The sequence below is a fragment of the Watersipora subatra genome, chromosome 10 (assembly GCF_963576615.1).
Source record: "Watersipora subatra chromosome 10, tzWatSuba1.1, whole genome shotgun sequence".
Lineage (NCBI taxonomy): Eukaryota > Metazoa > Bryozoa > Gymnolaemata > Cheilostomatida > Watersiporidae > Watersipora > Watersipora subatra.
This window is the reverse complement of record NC_088717.1, coordinates 32,905,566-32,927,219: the sequence shown is the minus strand read 5'-3', so window position 1 is coordinate 32,927,219 and position 21,654 is coordinate 32,905,566. Positions and strand designations below refer to the sequence as shown.

The 21,654-nt window shown below is 38.5% G+C and overlaps 1 protein-coding gene across 1 annotated transcript in view; it reads right to left on the bottom strand.

The window, feature by feature from the left end:
• LOC137406314 (ribonuclease H2 subunit B-like) overlaps positions 1-21,654 on the bottom strand; it is a 59,505-nt gene that overhangs the window by 24,538 nt on the left and 13,313 nt on the right. Inside the window, exons 3-6 of the mRNA XM_068092875.1 lie at positions 21,213-21,319; positions 20,882-21,019; positions 15,634-15,748; positions 8,051-8,115 (exon numbers count right to left, since the gene is read on the bottom strand). Of these exons, the coding sequence (XP_067948976.1) occupies positions 8,051-8,115; positions 15,634-15,748; positions 20,882-21,019; positions 21,213-21,319 (425 nt within the window). The remainder of the gene's footprint in view (positions 1-8,050; positions 8,116-15,633; positions 15,749-20,881; positions 21,020-21,212; positions 21,320-21,654) is intronic.

Below are 21,654 nucleotides of genomic sequence, written 5' to 3'. Positions count from 1 at the left end.
GGAGCGTCTACTGTACAGGTTTACAATATGGGAGCGTCTACTGCACAGGTTCACAATATGGGAGTGTCTACTGTACAGGTTCACAATATGAGAGCGTGTACTGTACATGTTTACAATATGGGAGCGACTACTGTACAGGTTTACAATACGGGAGCGTCTACTGTACAGGTTTGCAATATGGGAGCGTCTACTGTACAGGTTTACAATATGGGAGTGTTTACTGTACAGGTTTACAATATGGGAGCGTCTACTGTACAGGTTTACAATATGGGAGCGTCTACTGTACAGGTTTACAATATGGGAGCGTCTATTGTACAGGTTTACAATATGGGAGCGTCTACTGTACAGGTTTACAATATGGGAGCGTCTATTGTACAGGTTTACAATATGGGAGCATCTACTGTACAGGTTTACAATATGGGAGCGTCTACTGTATAGGTTTACAATATGGGAGCGTCTACTGTACAGGTTTGCAATATGGGAGCGTCTACTGTACAGGTTTACAATATGGGAGTGTTTACTGTACAGGTTCACAATATGGGAGCGTCTACTGTACAAGTTTACAATATGAGAGCGTCTACTGTACAGGTTTACAATATGGGAGTGTCTATTGTACAGGTTTACAATATGGGAGCGTCTACTGTACAGGTTTACAATATGGGATCATCTACTGTACAGGTTTACAATATGGGAGCGTCTACTGTACAGGTTCACAATATGGGAGCGTCTACTGTACAGGTTCACAATATGAGAGCGTCTACTGTACAGGTTTACAATATGGGAGCGTCTACTGTAAAGGTTAACAATATGGGAGCGTCTACTGTACAGGTTTACAATATGGGAGCTTCTACTGTACATGTTTACAATATGGGAGCGTCTACTGTACAGGTTTACAATATGGGAGCATCTACTGTACAGGTTTACAATATGGGAGCGTCTACTGTACAGGTTTACAATATGGGAGCGTCTACTGTACAGGTTCACAATATGAGAGCGTCTACTGTACAGGTTTACAATATGGGAGCGTCTACTGTACAGGTTTACAATATGGGAGCGTCTATTGTACAGGTTTACAATATGGGAGCATCTACTGTACAGGTTTACAATATGGGAGCGTCTACTGTATAGGTTTACAATATGGGAGCGTCTACTGTACAGGTTTGCAATATGGGAGCGTCTACTGTATAGGTTTACAATATGGGAGCGTCTACTGTACAGGTTTGCAATATGGGAGCGTCTACTGTACAGGTTTACAATATGGGAGTGTTTACTGTACAGGTTTACAATATGGGAGCGTCTACTGTACAGGTTCACAATATGGGAGCGTCTACTGTACAGGTTTACAATATGGGAGCGTCTACTGTACAGGTTTACAATATGGGAGCGTCTACTGTACAGGTTTACAATATGGGAGCGTCTATTGTACAGGTTTACAATATGGGAGCATCTACTGTACAGGTTTACAATATGGGAGCGTCTACTGTATAGGTTTACAATATGGGAGCGTCTACTGTACAGGTTTGCAATATGGGAGCGTCTACTGTACAGGTTTACAATATGGGAGTGTTTACTGTACAGGTTTACAATATGGGAGCGTCTACTGTACAGGTTTACAATATGAGAGCGTCTACTGTACAGGTTTACAATATGGGAGCGTCTATTGTACAGGTTTACAATATGGGAGCATCTACTGTACAGGTTTACAATATGGGATCATCTACTGTACAGGTTTACAATATGGGAGCGTCTACTGTACAGGTTCACAATATGGGAGCGTCTACTGTACAGGTTCACAATATGAGAGCGTCTACTGTACAGGTTTACAATATGGGAGCGTCTACTGTACAGGTTTACAATATGGGAGCGTCTACTGTACAGGTTTACAATATGGGAGCGTCTACTGTACATGTTTACAATATGGGAGCGTCTACTGTACAGGTTTACAATATGGGAGCGTCTACTGTACAGGTTTACAATATGGGAGCGACTACTGTACAGGTTTACAATATGGGAGCGTCTACTGTACAGGTTTACAATATGGGAGTGTTTACTGTACAGGTTTACAATATGGGAGCGTCTACTGTACAGGTTTACAATATGGGAGCGTCTACTGTACAGGTTTACAATATGGGAGCGTCTATTGTACAGGTTTACAATATGGGAGCATCTACTGTACAGGTTTACAATATGGGAGCGTCTACTGTGTAGGTTTACAATATGGGAGCGTCTACTGTACAGGTTTGCAATATGGGAGCGTCTACTGTACAGGTTTACAATATGGGAGTGTTTACTGTACAGGTTCACAATATGGGAGCGTCTACTGTACAAGTTTACAATATGAGAGCGTCTACTGTACAGGTTTACAATATGGGAGCGTCTATTGTACAGGTTTACAATATGGGAGCGTCTACTGTACAGGTTTACAATATGGGATCATCTACTGTACAGGTTTACAATATGGGAGCGTCTACTGTACAGGTTCACAATATGGGAGCGTCTACTGTACAGGTTCACAATATGAGAACGTCTACTGTACAGGTTTACAATATGGGAGCGTCTACTGTAAAGGTTAACAATATGGGAGCGTCTACTGTACAGGTTTACAATATGGGAGCTTCTACTGTACATGTTTACAATATGGGAGCGTCTACTGTACAGGTTTACAATATGGGAGCATCTACTGTACAGGTTTACAATATGGGAGCGTCTACTGTACAGGTTTACAATATGGGAGCGTCTACTGTACAGGTTCACAATATGAGAGCGTCTACTGTACAGGTTTACAATATGGGAGCGTCTACTGTACAGGTTTACAATATGGGAGCGTCTACTGTACAGGTTTACAATATGGGAGCGTCTACTGTACATGTTTACAATATGGGAGCGTCTACTGTACAGGTTTACAATATGGGAGCATCTACTGTACAGGTTTACAATATGGGAGCGTCTACTGTACAGGTTTACAATATGGGAGCGTCTACTGTACAGGTTTACAATATGGGAGCGTCTACTGTACAGGTTCACAATATGGGAGTGTCTACTGTACAGGTTCACAATATGAGAGCGTCTACTGTACAGGTTTACAATATGGGAGCGACTACTGTACAGGTTTACAATATGGGAGCGTCTACTGTACAGGTTTACAATATGGGAGCGACTACTGTACAGGTTTACAATATGGGAGCGACTACTGTACAGGTTTACAATATGGGAGCGTCTACTGTACAGGTTTACAATATGGGAGCGTCTACTGTACAGGTTTACAATATGGGAGCGACTACTGTACAGGTTTACAATATGGGAGCGTCTACTGTACAGGTTTACAATATGGGAGCGTCTACTGTACAGGTTTACAATATGGGAGCGTCTACTGTACAGGTTCACAATATGGGAGCGTCTACTGTACAGGTTCACAATATGGGAGCGTCTACTGTACAGGTTTACAATATGGGAGCGTCTATTGTACAGGTTTACAATATGGGAGCGTCTACTGTACAGGTTTACAATATGGGAGCGTCTATTGTACAGGTTTACAATATGGGAGCATCTACTGTACAGGTTTACAATATGGGAGCGTCTACTGTATAGGTTTACAATATGGGAGCGTCTACTGTACAGGTTTGCAATATGGGAGCGTCTACTGTACAGGTTTACAATATGGGAGTGTTTACTGTACAGGTTTACAATATGGGAGCGTCTACTGTACAGGTTTACAATATGAGAGCGTCTACTGTACAGGTTTACAATATGGGAGCGTCTATTGTACAGGTTTACAATATGGGATCATCTACTGTACAGGTTTACAATATGGGATCATCTACTGTACAGGTTTACAATATGGGAGCGTCTACTGTACAGGTTCACAATATGGGAGCGTCTACTGTACAGGTTCACAATATGAGAGCGTCTACTGTACAGGTTTACAATATGGGAGCGTCTACTGTACAGGTTAACAATATGGGAGCGTCTACTGTACAGGTTTACAATATGGGAGCGTCTACTGTACATGTTTACAATATGGGAGCGTCTACTGTACAGGTTTACAATATGGGAGCGTCTACTGTACAGGTTTACAATATGGGAGCGACTACTGTACAGGTTTACAATATGGGAGCGACTACTGTACAGGTTTACAATATGGGAGCGTCTACTGTACAGGTTTACAATATGGGAGCGTCTACTGTACAGGTTTACAATATGGGAGCGTCTACTGCACAGGTTCACAATATGGGAGTGTCTACTGTACAGGTTCACAATATGAGAGCGTCTACTGTACATGTTTACAATATGGGAGCGACTACTGTACAGGTTTACAATACGGGAGCGTCTACTGTACAGGTTTGCAATATGGGAGCGTCTACTGTACAGGTTTACAATATGGGAGTGTTTACTGTACAGGTTTACAATATGGGAGCGTCTACTGTACAGGTTTACAATATGGGAGCGTCTACTGTACAAGTTTACAATATGGGAGCGTCTATTGTACAGGTTTACAATATGGGAGCGTCTACTGTACAGGTTTACAATATGGGAGCGTCTATTGTACAGGTTTACAATATGGGAGCATCTACTGTACAGGTTTACAATATGGGAGCGTCTACTGTATAGGTTTACAATATGGGAGCGTCTACTGTACAGGTTTGCAATATGGGAGCGTCTACTGTACAGGTTTACAATATGGGAGTGTTTACTGTACAGGTTCACAATATGGGAGCGTCTACTGTACAAGTTTACAATATGAGAGCGTCTACTGTACAGGTTTACAATATGGGAGTGTCTATTGTACAGGTTTACAATATGGGAGCGTCTACTGTACAGGTTTACAATATGGGATCATCTACTGTACAGGTTTACAATATGGGAGCGTCTACTGTACAGGTTCACAATATGGGAGCGTCTACTGTACAGGTTCACAATATGAGAGCGTCTACTGTACAGGTTTACAATATGGGAGCGTCTACTGTAAAGGTTAACAATATGGGAGCGTCTACTGTACAGGTTTACAATATGGGAGCTTCTACTGTACATGTTTACAATATGGGAGCGTCTACTGTACAGGTTTACAATATGGGAGCATCTACTGTACAGGTTTACAATATGGGAGCGTCTACTGTACAGGTTTACAATATGGGAGCGTCTACTGTACAGGTTCACAATATGAGAGCGTCTACTGTACAGGTTTACAATATGGGAGCGTCTACTGTACAGGTTTACAATATGGGAGCGTCTATTGTACAGGTTTACAATATGGGAGCATCTACTGTACAGGTTTACAATATGGGAGCGTCTACTGTATAGGTTTACAATATGGGAGCGTCTACTGTACAGGTTTGCAATATGGGAGCGTCTACTGTACAGGTTTACAATATGGGAGTGTTTACTGTACAGGTTCACAATATGGGAGCGTCTACTGTACAAGTTTACAATATGAGAGCGTCTACTGTACAGGTTTACAATATGGGAGTGTCTATTGTACAGGTTTACAATATGGGAGCGTCTACTGTACAGGTTTACAATATGGGAGCATCTACTGTACAGGTTTACAATATGGGAGCGTCTACTGTACAGGTTTACAATATGGGAGTGTTTACTGTACAGGTTCACAATATGGGAGCGTCTACTGTACAAGTTTACAATATGAGAGCGTCTATTGTACAGGTTTACAATATGGGAGCATCTACTGTACAGGTTTACAATATGGGAGCGTCTACTGTATAGGTTTACAATATGGGAGCGTCTACTGTACAGGTTTGCAATATGGGAGCGTCTACTGTACAGGTTTACAATATGGGAGTGTTTACTGTACAGGTTCACAATATGGGAGCGTCTACTGTACAAGTTTACAATATGAGAGCGTCTACTGTACAGGTTTACAATATGGGAGTGTCTATTGTACAGGTTTACAATATGGGAGCGTCTACTGTACAGGTTTACAATATGGGATCATCTACTGTACAGGTTTACAATATGGGAGCGTCTACTGTACAGGTTCACAATATGGGAGCGTCTACTGTACAGGTTCACAATATGAGAGCGTCTACTGTACAGGTTTACAATATGGGAGCGTCTACTGTAAAGGTTAACAATATGGGAGCGTCTACTGTACAGGTTTACAATATGGGAGCTTCTACTGTACATGTTTACAATATGGGAGCGTCTACTGTACAGGTTTACAATATGGGAGCATCTACTGTACAGGTTTACAATATGGGAGCGTCTACTGTACAGGTTTACAATATGGGAGCGTCTACTGTACAGGTTCACAATATGAGAGCGTCTACTGTACAGGTTTACAATATGGGAGCGTCTACTGTACAGGTTTACAATATGGGAGCGTCTATTGTACAGGTTTACAATATGGGAGCATCTACTGTACAGGTTTACAATATGGGAGCGTCTACTGTATAGGTTTACAATATGGGAGCGTCTACTGTACAGGTTTGCAATATGGGAGCGTCTACTGTACAGGTTTACAATATGGGAGTGTTTACTGTACAGGTTCACAATATGGGAGCGTCTACTGTACAAGTTTACAATATGAGAGCGTCTACTGTACAGGTTTACAATATGGGAGTGTCTATTGTACAGGTTTACAATATGGGAGCGTCTACTGTACAGGTTTACAATATGGGATCATCTACTGTACAGGTTTACAATATGGGAGCGTCTACTGTACAGGTTCACAATATGGGAGCGTCTACTGTACAGGTTCACAATATGAGAGCATCTACTGTACAGGTTTACAATATGGGAGCGTCTACTGTAAAGGTTAACAATATGGGAGCGTCTACTGTACAGGTTTACAATATGGGAGCTTCTACTGTACATGTTTACAATATGGGAGCGTCTACTGTACAGGTTTACAATATGGGAGCATCTACTGTACAGGTTTACAATATGGGAGCGTCTACTGTACAGGTTTACAATATGGGAGCGTCTACTGTACAGGTTCACAATATGAGAGCGTCTACTGTACAGGTTTACAATATGGGAGCGTCTACTGTACAGGTTTACAATATGGGAGCGTCTACTGTACAGGTTCACAATATGGGAGCGCCTACTGTACATGTTTACAATATGGGAGCGTCTGCTGTACAGATTTGCAATATGGGAGCATCTACTGTACAGGTTTACAATATGGGAGCGTCTACTGTACAGGTTTACAATATGGGAGCATCTACTGTACAGGTTTACAATATGGGAGCGTCTACTGTACAGGTTTACAATATGGGAGCGTCTACTGTACAGGTTCACAATATGGGAGTGTCTACTGTACAGGTTCACAATATGAGAGCGTCTACTGTACATGTTTACAATATGGGAGTGACTACTGTACAGGTTTACAATATGGGAGCGTCTACTGTACAGGTTTACAATATGGGAGCGACTACTGTACAGGTTTACAATATGGGAGCGACTACTGTACAAGTTTACAATATGGGAGCGTCTACTGTACAGGTTTACAATATGGGAGCGTCTACTGTACAGGTTTACAATATGGGAGCGACTACTGTACAGGTTTACAATATGGGAGCGTCTACTGTACAGGTTTACAATATGGGAGCGTCTACTGTACAGGTTTACAATATGGGAGCGTCTACTGTACAGGTTTACAATATGGGAGCGTCTACTGTACAGGTTCACAATATGGGAGTGTCTACTGTACAGGTTCACAAAATGAGAGCGTCTACTGTACAGGTTTTATTGATGAATACTAGAAAGAAAAACAAAGCGAAGACACAGAGCAGTTCCATCCGCCAAAATCAGTTGCAGCTTTTCAAAAACTATGACTGACCTGCTATTACTACATGCAATGGCCCAATGGTAACATACCAAATGGTTACCATACTAAATGGTAACATACCAATGGTTACCATACCAAATGGTAACATACCAATGGTTACGATTCCAAATGGTAACATACCAATGGTTACCATACCAAATGGTAACACACCAATGGTTACCATATCAACCTACACCAATGGGTTTGACAGCATACGAATCCCACATATCGCTAATGCCTATGACCAAGTGAGTTACAGCAACACACCTTAGCCTTTAACCAGTTCATCAGTTTCTCATTATCGTACTTGTAGGCCTTGTAGTCGTCAGCTCCTGCAGTATCAAACAATATTTGGTGTACACAGACACATCCCTGATGATGAATTAGCTGACAATTACGGATTATGAATGACAAGTCTCGAAGTGTGTGGTAGGGAGGTACCCAGTAGCGGGCAAATGTGACACGGTAGGGAGGTACCCAGAGCGGGCAAATGTGACACGGTAGGCATGTTTGACTGACATGTCTGACTGCTCTGGAGGCTTCATGAGTGTTAAGTTGCTTGTAGTATGTATTATATAATAAGACAGGTGAGAGTTCAGGATGTGTATGTGTGGATATTTGACCCACTAAACAACAACTAAACACAAATAGTAACAGCTATGCAGGATAATGACAGGATTATAGACCATAGCTATACAAGATAATAGAGTAGTTATACAGAATAATACTTGATAATAGACTAGCTATACAGAATAATAGACTAGCTATCAAGGATAATACAAGATAATAGACTAGTTATACAGAATAATACTGGATAATAGACTAGCTATACAGAATAATAGACTAGCTATCAAGGATAATACAAGATAGCTATACAGGATAATGACTTTATAACAATGAGCTAAATTTAAAAAATGCAACTTCTGCTTAAATGCCAACTATAACAAAGTTTTTAATGAAATTTTGGAGTTAACTTCTCAAAAGAACGCAACTTCAAAATGACTGTCATGCTTAACACACTACAAATAATCAGGAAATAGCGCTAAAAACCTGCTTGTAGGATACTCATTGTTTGAAAAAACATGTTGGCTCACAGGAAAATGTCCTTGTCAAAAATACACCACTAGATGGAGAATCTGTTGAGCTTCAGCAAAAGTTTAATATGTTGAAGGACGATGATACGAAACCCGCTCAAGCAAAAATCTATTTCGGCTGTGAACCAATCACACAGTTCCTAAACCCAGCTGATAAACCAGGGATGATCAGGTATGTATTTATCGATAGTAACTGCATTTAACAGTTACTCATTATAACAGGTGATAGTGCCGACTCCCTCTCAGTGTTGTAGAGCAGTTGCTGCACAGTAAATTCTGGTGAATGCTATTGATTATTGGTTATTGCTAGCATTGCTTGAACTTCATGATTGCGTGAGAGATCAATTCGCGTTACAAAACGATTAAGCTGGCTTCAGACACGGCTATTATTATAGTAAATATTTAGACTAGCTTAAGTAAGTTAAGTTACTCAAATTCATGGGGTAATTAGTTTAGCAGCCAAGCAGTGCTAGACATTCAGTAGTATCAGTATGAGATGGAGCAAGTGCTACAAATGATATTGTAGTGTGCATTTTGCTTTAAAACACAGTTCTTCAGGAACATATTCCTAGAGAGTTTTGGTTTTTCATCCACTACTTACATCTACAGTAATACTTCAACATACGAGTGCACCAACGTATGAGAAACTTGAGATACGAGCCAGCTTTTAAGCCAGTTTTTGTACTAACATACGAGCCATGTTTGAGATACGAGCCCGTGAGTCAGTTGCCAAGTATGTCGGAGGTGTTTTATGAGAACAGCATCACTCTGTATTTTTCAACTGCTCAGGTTATTCTTTTGTACCTGTTTTTTGTGCACTAAATTATGTGAATTAAAATAACTGTGCGTAGACCGAAGGTTTGCCAGTAAAATGAAAGATAATGCAAAGCAAAAGACAACGATTGATATTAAACGGAAAAATTATTGAAAAATATGCTAAATATGTATGCGTGATTGAGCTAGCTCAGCAATATGACAGAAATACATCCACAATAATCAAACAGAAGGATTATTTTCAGGGCATTTAGTTTGCAAAAGGACTAACCATAGTTTCTAAACAGTGCAGCGATTTTCCCGACCGCTGATGGAGAGACTGTTCAAGCATTGGATAAAAGACAAACAATTGGCTGGTGACAGCGTAACTGAAACGATGCTATGTGAAAAGGCTGGTGATATCTACCAAAACTATAAAAAATAGACAATCGGACAAGTTGGCTATTGGTCGTGCATTAACCCCTTGTGACGAAACCTATGTCCGTCCTAATCGCAACATGTTGAAAGGGCGACAAAGGCAGATGTCCGTAGATAGGTTTCTCTTAAAATAGCCGGCTGGTCGTGAGAGCGAAACAAATGAAAAATTAGCTAACCAGCGAGAAACTTGAAACTGTAAACGCCGAAGAAATTTTAATTACGTTAAGTTAAAATGAAAGTTAACTTTTAGGTTGGCTTCTAAGTTTGCATTTTAAGAATTTGATAAAATCCAAATTTATCAAAGTCAACTGTTGTAATGAAGGATAACTTACACCTCCCTCCCTGGCAAATGCTAACGTTAGCTACCATTGTATGAATTTAATTTTACATTCTAATTAATCATATTTCCTTGCATTATTTTCATTCGTTGCTTTTTGAAAGAATGTGGTAAGTTAGGACAATAACCAACATGTTCTTTCTGTTACAATATCTTGTTTTGAGTGTTTTATTTGCATTTTTTTAGAGTATGGAAACCAATCAATATATATTTAATTGTTCTATATACATATATAGATAAATTGCACCAACATGCAAGTAAATTGACATACGAGCTCAGTCTCGGAACGCATTAAGCTCGTAAGTCGAAGTATGACTGTATACATACTTACTAGCTGTGCCACCCAGCATTGCCAGGGTAATGAAAAAGTCTTTGGCCAGAAATTTGATTTGTATTTAACATATAACAACACTTGCCATTCTAACTTTCAAACTACATACATCATGAGAAAAGTGTTTTGTGTAGCTGAATTCAATAGAAAATAAAAACAACTGCAAAGGTTTTCAAACTTTGTCAAACAACTCTAACTTTCAAACTTCATATCATGAGGAAAATGCTGTAGGCAGGTCAAATAAATTAAAAAAATAAAACAACTACAAGAGGGTTTAGATGTAAAAGTGAAATAATTAGCAAGTAATAGCTAAATTAAGTCGGTTTTGCTACGATTACAATAAAGGATGATTCAGTAATGATACAATTAATACGAACTGGGAAAACAAAATAAAAATCCTGAACATGTTGAGTTAATAATAACAATTTTTGTATAGAAGTGGGTGCTTAACCCTTTCACGGCCATCCATGTGCAAATTTAGCTATCGGCCTACGGCAAGCCAATTTACCGAAAAATGCTAATACTGCTTCATGATATGTAAACAATATTTTTTCAACTTCAAACTCTATCTTGAACATTTTTGTTACATATTTTAATTTTCCAATATATGTTAAAAAATAATGCTATGCAATAAATTCAATGTATCTATACTTTGTGTATTGAGAAACCGATGCGAAGCTACGATCGCTACGAAGCTAAAAACAATCCACTGCAACGTTCCTTTCTCTTACAAAACAATTACTTTCAGAGTGAGTGCTGCTGTTTTAATTATTTGTATAATCACGAAAATCTGAATCTGAATCAGCTATAATGTCATCAACATAAGTAATCATCTTTCTTCTAACTTGGGTTTAAAAAAGGTTACTGTTCCACCAGAAGATATCCATCAAAACTTTGAATACCACGATACTATTATCTCTCGATACTGGTACAAATGTGAAAATGAGATATCGTACTCTGTCTGACCGAAAGGAGAGAGAATGTCGAGGCTCTTTTAACAAATAGAGTATATTTGTCCCCGTGACAAGAATTGGCCTTGACCCCAGATATAGTAATTGAACCTTACAAAAATCAATTCTCAGCAGTGGCATCGTAACGCTTAGCTGCATTGGTAAAATAATCCGCGTGCGCTATAGCCGAAGAGACACACATACGGACGGGCACTCCAACTTTGAGAAATACATAGACCTACGTATAGACAGTGGTGTTGTAGCGTGTGGGCGCGACGATAAAATAATAGCTATAACTGGACAACCAATACGACAAATACAGGAATACACCTACGACCAACTTTGAGAAATATATAGATAAAATTCTGATCTTGTAATCTTGATATTGTCCCACTGAGGAAGTCTTTCCTATAATAAAATATCTGTTCGTTCGCCCGTTCAACACCACACTGAGAGGTTAGGAGAAAATGCATGACCAACAAATCGAACTTGAATATTCCACTTAGCGGCCAGGCACACTATGAACTGCACCACTCCATTGAATATTCCACTTAGCGGCCAGGCACACTATGAACTGCACCACTCCATTGAATATTCCACTTAGCGGCCAGGCACGCTATGAACTGCACCACTCCATTGAATATTCCACTTAGCGGCCAGGCACACTATGAACTGCACCACTCCATTGAATATTCCACTTAGCGGCCAGGCACGCTATGAACTGCACCACTCCATTGAATATTCCACTTAGCGGCCAGGCACACTATGAACTGCACCACTGCACCACTCCACCTCGGGAAATAATTGTGCACATAGCTATTGCATATGATGATCTCTCATGTTGGACAGAACTGCCGGTGTACTGGTACACATGATCCAGGACTGCCAGTGTACTAGTACATATGGTACAGGGCTGCCAGTGTACTAGTACATATGGTACAGGACTGCCAGTGTACTAGTACATATGGTACAGGACTGCCAGTGTACTTATGCATATGGTACAGGACTGTCAGTGTACTGGTACATATGCTACAGGACTGTCAGTGTACTAGTACATATGGTACAGGGCTGTCAGTGTACTGGCACATATGGTACAGGACTGTCAGTGTACTGGTACATATGGTACATGACTGCCAGTGTACTTATACATATGGTGCAGGACTGTCAGTGTACTGGTACATATGCTACAGGACTGTCAGTGTACTAGTACATATGGTACAGGACTGCCAGTGCACTAATTCATATGATACAGGACTGTCAGTGTACTAGTACATATGATACAGGGCTGTCAGTGTACTAGTACATATGGTACAGGACTATCATTGTACTAGTACATATGATACAGGACTGCCAGTGTACTTATACATATGGTGCAGGACTGTCAGTGTACTGGTACATATGCTACAGGACTGTCAGTGTACTAGTACATATGGTACAGGACTGCCAGTGCACTAATTCATATGATACAGGACTGTCAGTGTACTAGTACATATGATACAGGGCTGTCAGTGTACTAGTACATATGGTACAGGACTATCATTGTACTAGTACATATGATACAGGACTGCCAGTGTACTGGTACATATGGTACAGGACTGTCAGTGTACTAATACATATGGTACAGGACTGTCAGTGTACTGGTACACATGGTACAGGACTGTCAGTGTACTGGTACATATAATATAGGCAGCAAGTGCAGGGCTTCAGAAAACATTTATCTGCACGGGGCTCAAACTGGTGTTCCATGATGTTTAAAAATTCTCATGAGAAGGAATCTAGTTATAAAAGGAGACTCACTACTCCTTATTTACTGTATAGAAGTAAGTCTACTTCACGCAATGACAGGTTCAATTGGCAATATTAGACTTTAGACTTCTATATGTACAATATGTCACTATCTATCTGATTAGATACTTGAGAATGCACCTTCAAATGCAATAAAGACAATTACCTTCAGTAAACCTGTTCATGGTTGTTATTGTGAACTTTGTTGAAAATGAAAGGAATCCAGAGCAAGGCCAGGCTTACTGCTAGTATTTTATATACAGTAAATATGCCAGACTTACAGCTAATATACTCCAATTATATTGCTGAAGTATACAGCTCTACCGCAGTCAAACAATCGTGTGTGTACATTAAACCAACCACATGGTTACAAATTTGGCGGAGTAAGGGAACAGAATGATGCGGTGTTGCTTCCCTCTGCTTTTCTAGTACCAATAATAGTACCAATATAAACACCAATGTACTAATAAATAGTACAAATATAGGTCAATGTACAGAATAACCTCCTTTTCAACCCTAATTCTTGACTACATAAGGCACACTTAGCCTTCCTCCTCTCTGCCTCCATTCTATAAGTCCCTTATATTTTTTCTTTATCATGTTTTAGTTAATGGTGCACACATTTAGCTATTTTATGTTGTTTCCATTAAAGTTATGTTTAATAGTGTAGGTACATTTTGGTTCTACGACAGAATAATATCAATATCACCTGTTTGTATGGGTTAACGGGAAAAAATGTTTTCAGTTGTCGACCAAATAAAAAGTCAAACACACCAGTCTAGAATGAATTATGGTTAACTCCTTGGGGAGTCAACAAAATCTATTATTACACTGTTTTAAAAATAAATATAAATACATGTATTATCAGAACACATTCTACAATTACAATTTTAGTTGTACTAGAACTAGTACCTGATTTCACAATCATTTCCTTTATATGCTTAGATGTAGCCATGCATATTAGTGTTGGGCCGGTATCTAATTTAGTGCCGGATCGGATATCCTTGCACATTTTTATCGGTTTTCCCGGTATCGGTATCCTCGGTATTTACCATCTTCGGTATCCTTTGCCAACTAAGAAAGTTCGGTATTGTCGGTAATATTGTTCGGTATGTGGTTATCAGTGTGTTTTTAAATGGTTTAAACTTTAAATCATAACTGTCTCGAACAATTTTTATCGTTGTGCAAAAAGTAGCCAGTGCAAAAAGTAGCAAGTGCAAAAAAACATTCTTTAGTCAGCGGTATATTGTTACGGCAAAGAGATTCCTTGTTTTAGAAAGCCAAAAAAGAAAAGAAAGATGGAAATATAATTTTCGTGATAGATGTTTTTATTGTTTATTCTATTAAAAAATATAGTTATTGATACAAACGTTATGTATAATAAAAACAGATAGATAATGGCAAGGGGCTCTCTTTGTTAAATACACTGAAACAGTTTAAAAAAATCTTACTATCACATATTGTAATCAGGTAATGTAATCACATAATTATACGCAGTCCAAATAGAGTCCAGTCCCGTTAGAGTCTTTATACGTCCTCCCATCTGTGTAGAACTCCCAAACCTTCGAGGCTGGTGGCATTATCAATGTAACGTAATATAATAGTAAATACAGTAAGCGTGGAAATTTTTGTTGAATTTGTTCGCCAATGCGTGCTGAGACTAGCATGTTCGTCACGAAGCGTTTTGAAAATCTCTCCGGATATCCGTATAACCATTTACCGGTAGGCTTTTACGGATAAATACCGATCATATCAAACCGGCCGCGGATACCTAGCTGACACCAAAAATGATTGGTTTCCTCGGATACCGAGAATCCCTCGGTATCGGTAAGAGCGGATAACCCAATACCGGCCCAACACTAATGCATATACAGTCAGGCATAGGCAGCAGTGAAACTGTCTAGTCAGCGGCATTCGAGTCTACCATCATACTTATGGTAGACGAGTAGACAACCCTTAATTTTATTTGTGGGCTAATACAAATGTGAACAAGTTGCTGTTTATGAAAATCTTCTGTCAAACCTTCAATAACAATTATTGTTGCATCAAAACTCCATAATACACACTGTAATTCAGCACCTAATTCTACCAGAACTTCCTCCCTCACACAGTCAAACTCCCCGTGGGGGTTATGAGATCAGCTGTCTCTAAAACTCACCTACCCTTTACATCAGACACCTGGTTCAGCAACTCAATGTTTGCGCATCTGCAAAGCTTGCGTGCATGGGGGTAGGAGTCGTCTTCCAACAGCTGCTCGAGCGGACTATACCTTTCAGGCTAAAAAATAACAAGGAGGTTCAAAAGCTATTGTCTACAACTAGAGAACACAATATATATGGTGAAAATAGTCGTCAGACATAATTGTACCGTCTCATTTAATCAGACACTTCTGCTAATGAGTGACATATTCAGAGAAAATTGATAAAACTGTTTAGTATATGGCTTGAGCAGGAACCTGTCTGACTACTGGAACATCCATCTACACGTGTACATGAATATTCTTGTCTTGAAACTTTTTACCATTTCCTCTTTGATCTAGTATTCCTTGTTTCTCACAATTCTTAGCTATGATACAAATTCTGAGAGAAAAAATTACTTCTGATACAATTAATTTGTCAGCCAGGCAATCATTTTTCACAAAATGAGTCAACTATGCATGCTTTGTACCTACATACTTTAGGACTACCATTTATGATATTCCAAAAGAGGCAGAGATCACAACTAAACAATGATTAGTGCATAATTAGAAATGATGAGACTCTCACACTAACATGGGTAGTGTTCGATCAATTCTATTCTCGTTGTAAAAATTAGTTTACAATCAAACAGGATATTAAAAATAAATCGATTACATTTTAATTAAGCAAGTCTTTGAAGGACTATGTTACAAATGATCACCTGTACCTATCATTGTATGTCTTTAGAAATATGCATGATGTATATATATACTTTGTATGTATATATTTATCAAAGTTGTGTGGCTGTGTCTGGTGAGCTATAGCTATTAAAATCCTGAAATAGAGAATCCGTAACACGGAGGATTTTATCTCGGACCCTCCCGTTCACCAGTTCGATGCCTTTCCAATTCAGCCACACAAACTTGATGGATTCATTATACATCATACATTATACGTATCATGTGTATACATATGTGTATATGTATCAATGCGTATACGTTATACGTGTATGCATTATATGTATCATTGCAAATACGCTACCGCTCTCCGTTACAAGACAACATGATGGCGCAGCGTCGTGGGGGGTAGTGTCATTTTATGCGTGCTGCTCAATCGTTAAAGCAAGTAGTTAGCTTTTATTAGTAAACTTACTCAAATTATCCATTGGCAATGTGCCAGGCTAATAGCAAATGGCAGGCGACTACATTACCCTAATTGTTTATAGACTGATGTTTATTACCAGGGCAACGCCAGGTAGCACAGCTAGTGTTAAATACAAATGAATTTTCTGTCCAGACTTCATTACTCGGACAACGCCAGGTAGTACAGCCAGTACGTTGTATATATGGGTCGCGGTCACAGAAACCATGGTTAAGTCGCAAATCACGAAGTTGAGGTATTCGACTTTAAAGTTGCACCAACTGAAATTATAATTTTGGTAAGGATTTTTTAACACGTGCTTCTGGACCAATCAAAAAGTGATCTTTCTGAATCTGAAGTCAATTTAGCTAATAAATGTCTTAAAACCTCAGAAAAAAACCCTTAAAACTGTTGCTATGCTAAACAGGAAGTACTGAAAAATGGCGTCCGAAAAACGTAATCGTTTCTTTTTTGCCGATTTGAAGGATAATTCTGACATTTTGGACACTTATAACGAGTACTTTGGTATTCCAACTGATGTCAAAAGCAGTGTAAGAAAAGGGAATGACCATGATATATTCCTAACCATTCTTATAAAATTTTTACAATATTTAATTATAAGAATAATTATTCGATTTTATAAGATTTGATTACAAGAAAAATTATTCGAATTTGCAAGATCAAAGTATAGAGTGACCGATGATGTGCAATATGTTACTGTTATTATTTTTTTAAACATTTTGTTGACCATACTACGGTTGTGCTCAATATCGCGGCACTGCCAAGCCGTTTTTAATATCTGCAAAATTAGGTAATACATTTTCTTATAGATATACAGCCATTTCTATGACAACCAGCCAAAATCTGTTTAGATTTTTAAATTCAGCATAATGTTTTTGATATAAAGACAGAAATCTGGATAAATATCACAACCTCTTAATATTGGTTGCTATGACGTTTTGAAATGTAAACAAAACTGTGCATCGGTTTTCGTTTCTCAGACTTTAACACCAGTTTTCTCGGAACTATGTTTTCGCACTGATGGTAAACATGCATTCAGTTTATTGACCATAAAATCTGCTGTAATTAAGCTAAAATCAAAAAAAAATTTTCCAAAATAACTGCGAGAATTTTCTCCTTCTGTTAATGCAGATAACTCGAAATCTAATAATCCCGACTTAACCATGGTTTCTGTGATCATGACACATATATCATGCAAATTTTTGTACAAACTCTAGTAAGAGTTGTCTCCACAAAGAGTAAAGTGGACAGAATTTCTAATCAAACCAAACTGCCTACGGTTGGGATACTAAGGTACGGTTGCTATCACTCACGGTGGTTAAAGACTTCATACACTCTGTCAGAGGGATAAAAACGCTAGTAAAAAACAAGAGCTCATTGAAAGACACAGACAAACTAGATATATTGGCTTACAAATGAGATCTTATAGAACATGATGAAAGATACGAAAGCGGTTCTTAACAGAGCTAATCTAACAGTGTTTGCATGTTTCCTATACAGTCATACCTTGACATACGCGATTAATGCGTTCTGGGACTGAGCTCGTATGTCAATTTACTCGCAAGTTGGTGCAATTCATTTATATATAGAACAATTAAATACATATTGATTGGTTTCCATACTCTAAAAAAACACAAACAAAAACACTTAAAACAAGATATTGTAACAGAAGAAACATGCTGATAATTGTCCTAACTTGCCACATGCTTTCAAAAGGCAACGAATAAAAAAAAATGCAAGAAAATGTGATTAATTAAAATGTAAAATTAAATACATACACTAGCAGCTAACGCTAGCATTTGCCAAAGAGGGAGAGAAAAGTTATCCTTCATTACAACATTTGACTTTAATAAATTTGGATTTTGATGCACAGACTTGAAAGCAATCTTTCATATTAAACTTAACGTGATTAAATTCCTTTGGCAATCATAGTTTTAAATTTCTTCTAGCGGCTCAGCTAATTTTTCCTTCGTTTCGCTTTCACGATCAGCCGGTCATTTTAAGAGAAACCTATCTAAGGACTTTTGCCTTTGTCATCCTTTCAACATGTTGCGAAAAGGACGAATGCACGACTACTAGCCAACTTGTCCGAATGTCCATTTTATAGTCTTGATAGATAGCCCCGGCCTTTTTCAGGTATTTCAGGTTTCTTGTATGTTGGGGCACTCGTAAGTTGAAGAATGACTGTATGTGCTTTTTTAAAACATGTGACGATTTCTCATGGCGAACTAGACTGCCAGGTTGCTAATACAGTGCACCCCTTCGGTTATGACACCCCTGTTTTACAGTTTTTTGGCCTTACAATGTGAAACACGACGGTTTTTTGTCTTTGCATTACAACATTTCTTCCGCCATACTACATCAACAAAAAATTCCCTCGGAATCGAAATTTGACGATCAGCGTGCTGAATATGTCGGAATAACGACAATCCTGATATATGCTATTTGCCAAAATCCCTCCCACAAAGCCTGAAAGAGATACGATGCTCACTCTCTGTCTCTTTTTCCAAGTTCAGCATTCTTCGCGTTTCGTAAATGCTTGATATTGTGCGAGTGAATCAAAAATGATTAAAAAGTGAAAATCATTGGATATTTTAGCCTTCAATATAATATTTACTATAAACTTTAATTCATTATACATATGAAACTACAAATATAACTTAAATTCATTAGCCATGGGTCCCAAGATTGATATTGACGTGAAAGGAAGAAAAATCATAACCACAGTAACAAGCAGAGCATAATCATAAAATACACTACTGTAGGTAACCGTAGTTACTAAATTTAATCCTTTGGCAGGTAGAGCGACATTATTGTCGTTTTGCGATACTGACGCCAATGGGCAGAGTGACTATTGTCGCCACGCGAACATTGTTTATAAATTGATTTCTGGTTAGCTTATTGCGTCTTTTTATTTAATTTTTTTACTAATAGTAAACTAAAATATATTGGTCTCTGTAAACAACCAAAAAATTAGCCGTTTTGAGAAGAAAAAAAACGATCGTTTTTGCAATATTAAACGAACGAAAAATCTGAAATAAAACGTATTTGAATAAAATGGGGATTTTTGTTTGTAGCTTGTTTATGCTTCTGTTACTGCTTTCTGAATATTTTCCCAGAGTGCAACAACTTTCTTTTACTGTCATGGCGTCCTCCAAAGGCTATAGACAAAGCTATAAAGAAACAATAATAACCACATGATGTCAAGACTGTGGTGTAGGCCTCTGCAAGGGCAAATGCTTCCAAAACTATAGCTAGAGAAACACTTATATAAGAATTTGACTTATAAATATTTATTTGTATTCACCTGTATAATAAAAACACAGTACGCATATACAATATAATAAATTAAAGTGTATCAATGATTTTTTTTAAATCAATTTGTGAAAAATTAATCTGCCCAGGGTCTCAAATAGCCCAAAAAAAACTTGCCTGCGAAAGGGTTAATATTTGAAACTTAGTAAGAAAATGCTATTTGGTTACAAAGTTTCAATATGTACATTATGTGTATAAGATTTTGGTGTTTTTTTCACCAAGTTGCTGTTTGCATACTACGGGTTTCCATATCCCTCTATATGACATTTTCGTCGTACGATACAAACACCAAAACGAATTAATGATGCATGACGGAGGTCCCATGTATATATATAGATATATGATAAAGATAACTGCATACGGCGTTTTCTCTCCTAAATGCGGTGAGAGGAAAGCGATATTTTCAAGGCAAACCACAGGATTGGCATTATTCAAATCAAATCTGAGAACTTCTACCCACTTAATACTACCTTGATGGAATTTTTAAGTAATACAAAGCAGAAGCCTAACAAAAAATATTTACGTCATGTAAAATTTGCGTTGTAGAAGGGATACATTATAGGGGCATCTGCTGTTACAGAAAAGGTGTTTCTTGATGGCTGCTGGCAAGTGGACCACGGACAAGAGCACAAGGAGCTAATGTTATTAAAATCAAATGTCATGATGTAAAGTTTTTAGTACTAAGTTTATCATTCCCAGAAGACATCGGTAATATGTGCAGCAAAACACAACCAACACAGGCGATAAATAGACTCACATTGGTCTGATGCTGCTGGAGGAGATATGGGATGATCAGGAAGATTGGATCATACTTAGTCATATAGAGAATAGAACCAGCAGAACTCACTTCTGAACCAATGAACCAGGATCCAGTGTCTGGTTTATGCTCAAGTATCTGCGGACAGAAAGAAGATGAGTAAAAGTGATAAAAGTGAACCGAGTAAATATATAGAAAGAAAGAGAATGAGTAATAGCAATAGCAAATATCATTTCTCTAGTTTACAGAGGCAATAAAAATAGTCCATAAAAATGTCAGCTAACTTGTTTTGAGAGAGAAGAGGATAGAAAAAGAGAGAAATCGTACTAACTTCAGCGAGGATTGAATAGTCTTGCGAAAAAGCAAACTGGGTTGGTAAATCACTTTTTGGGTGTTTCAGTGTGACAATATGGAAGTCATCGCCTCTTAGAAGCTGGTCTAAAATACCCAAGGATATGTGTTCAGAACATGTCAGTTGGGCCATTATTGATGCACCCACCAAACACTTACTAATAAGCAGTTTGTAATCGCAACTCTAAATTGCAACTACTGTGACTATGAAGACAAACTTATAAAGTTGTTGCTGTTGGCCTTTATAAACTTATAAAGGCTACTAAGCAGTGAACAACACAACCACCATCACTATCTTTTCATGACATGGTTCTTCCACACATTTGCATCATTTGAAAGATGAAAACGGCCAAAACCAGCGAGTCAAGCAAATTTTACACCAAATGCTTGCGAAAGAGGGAAATGGCAGTGGCAGAAAATGC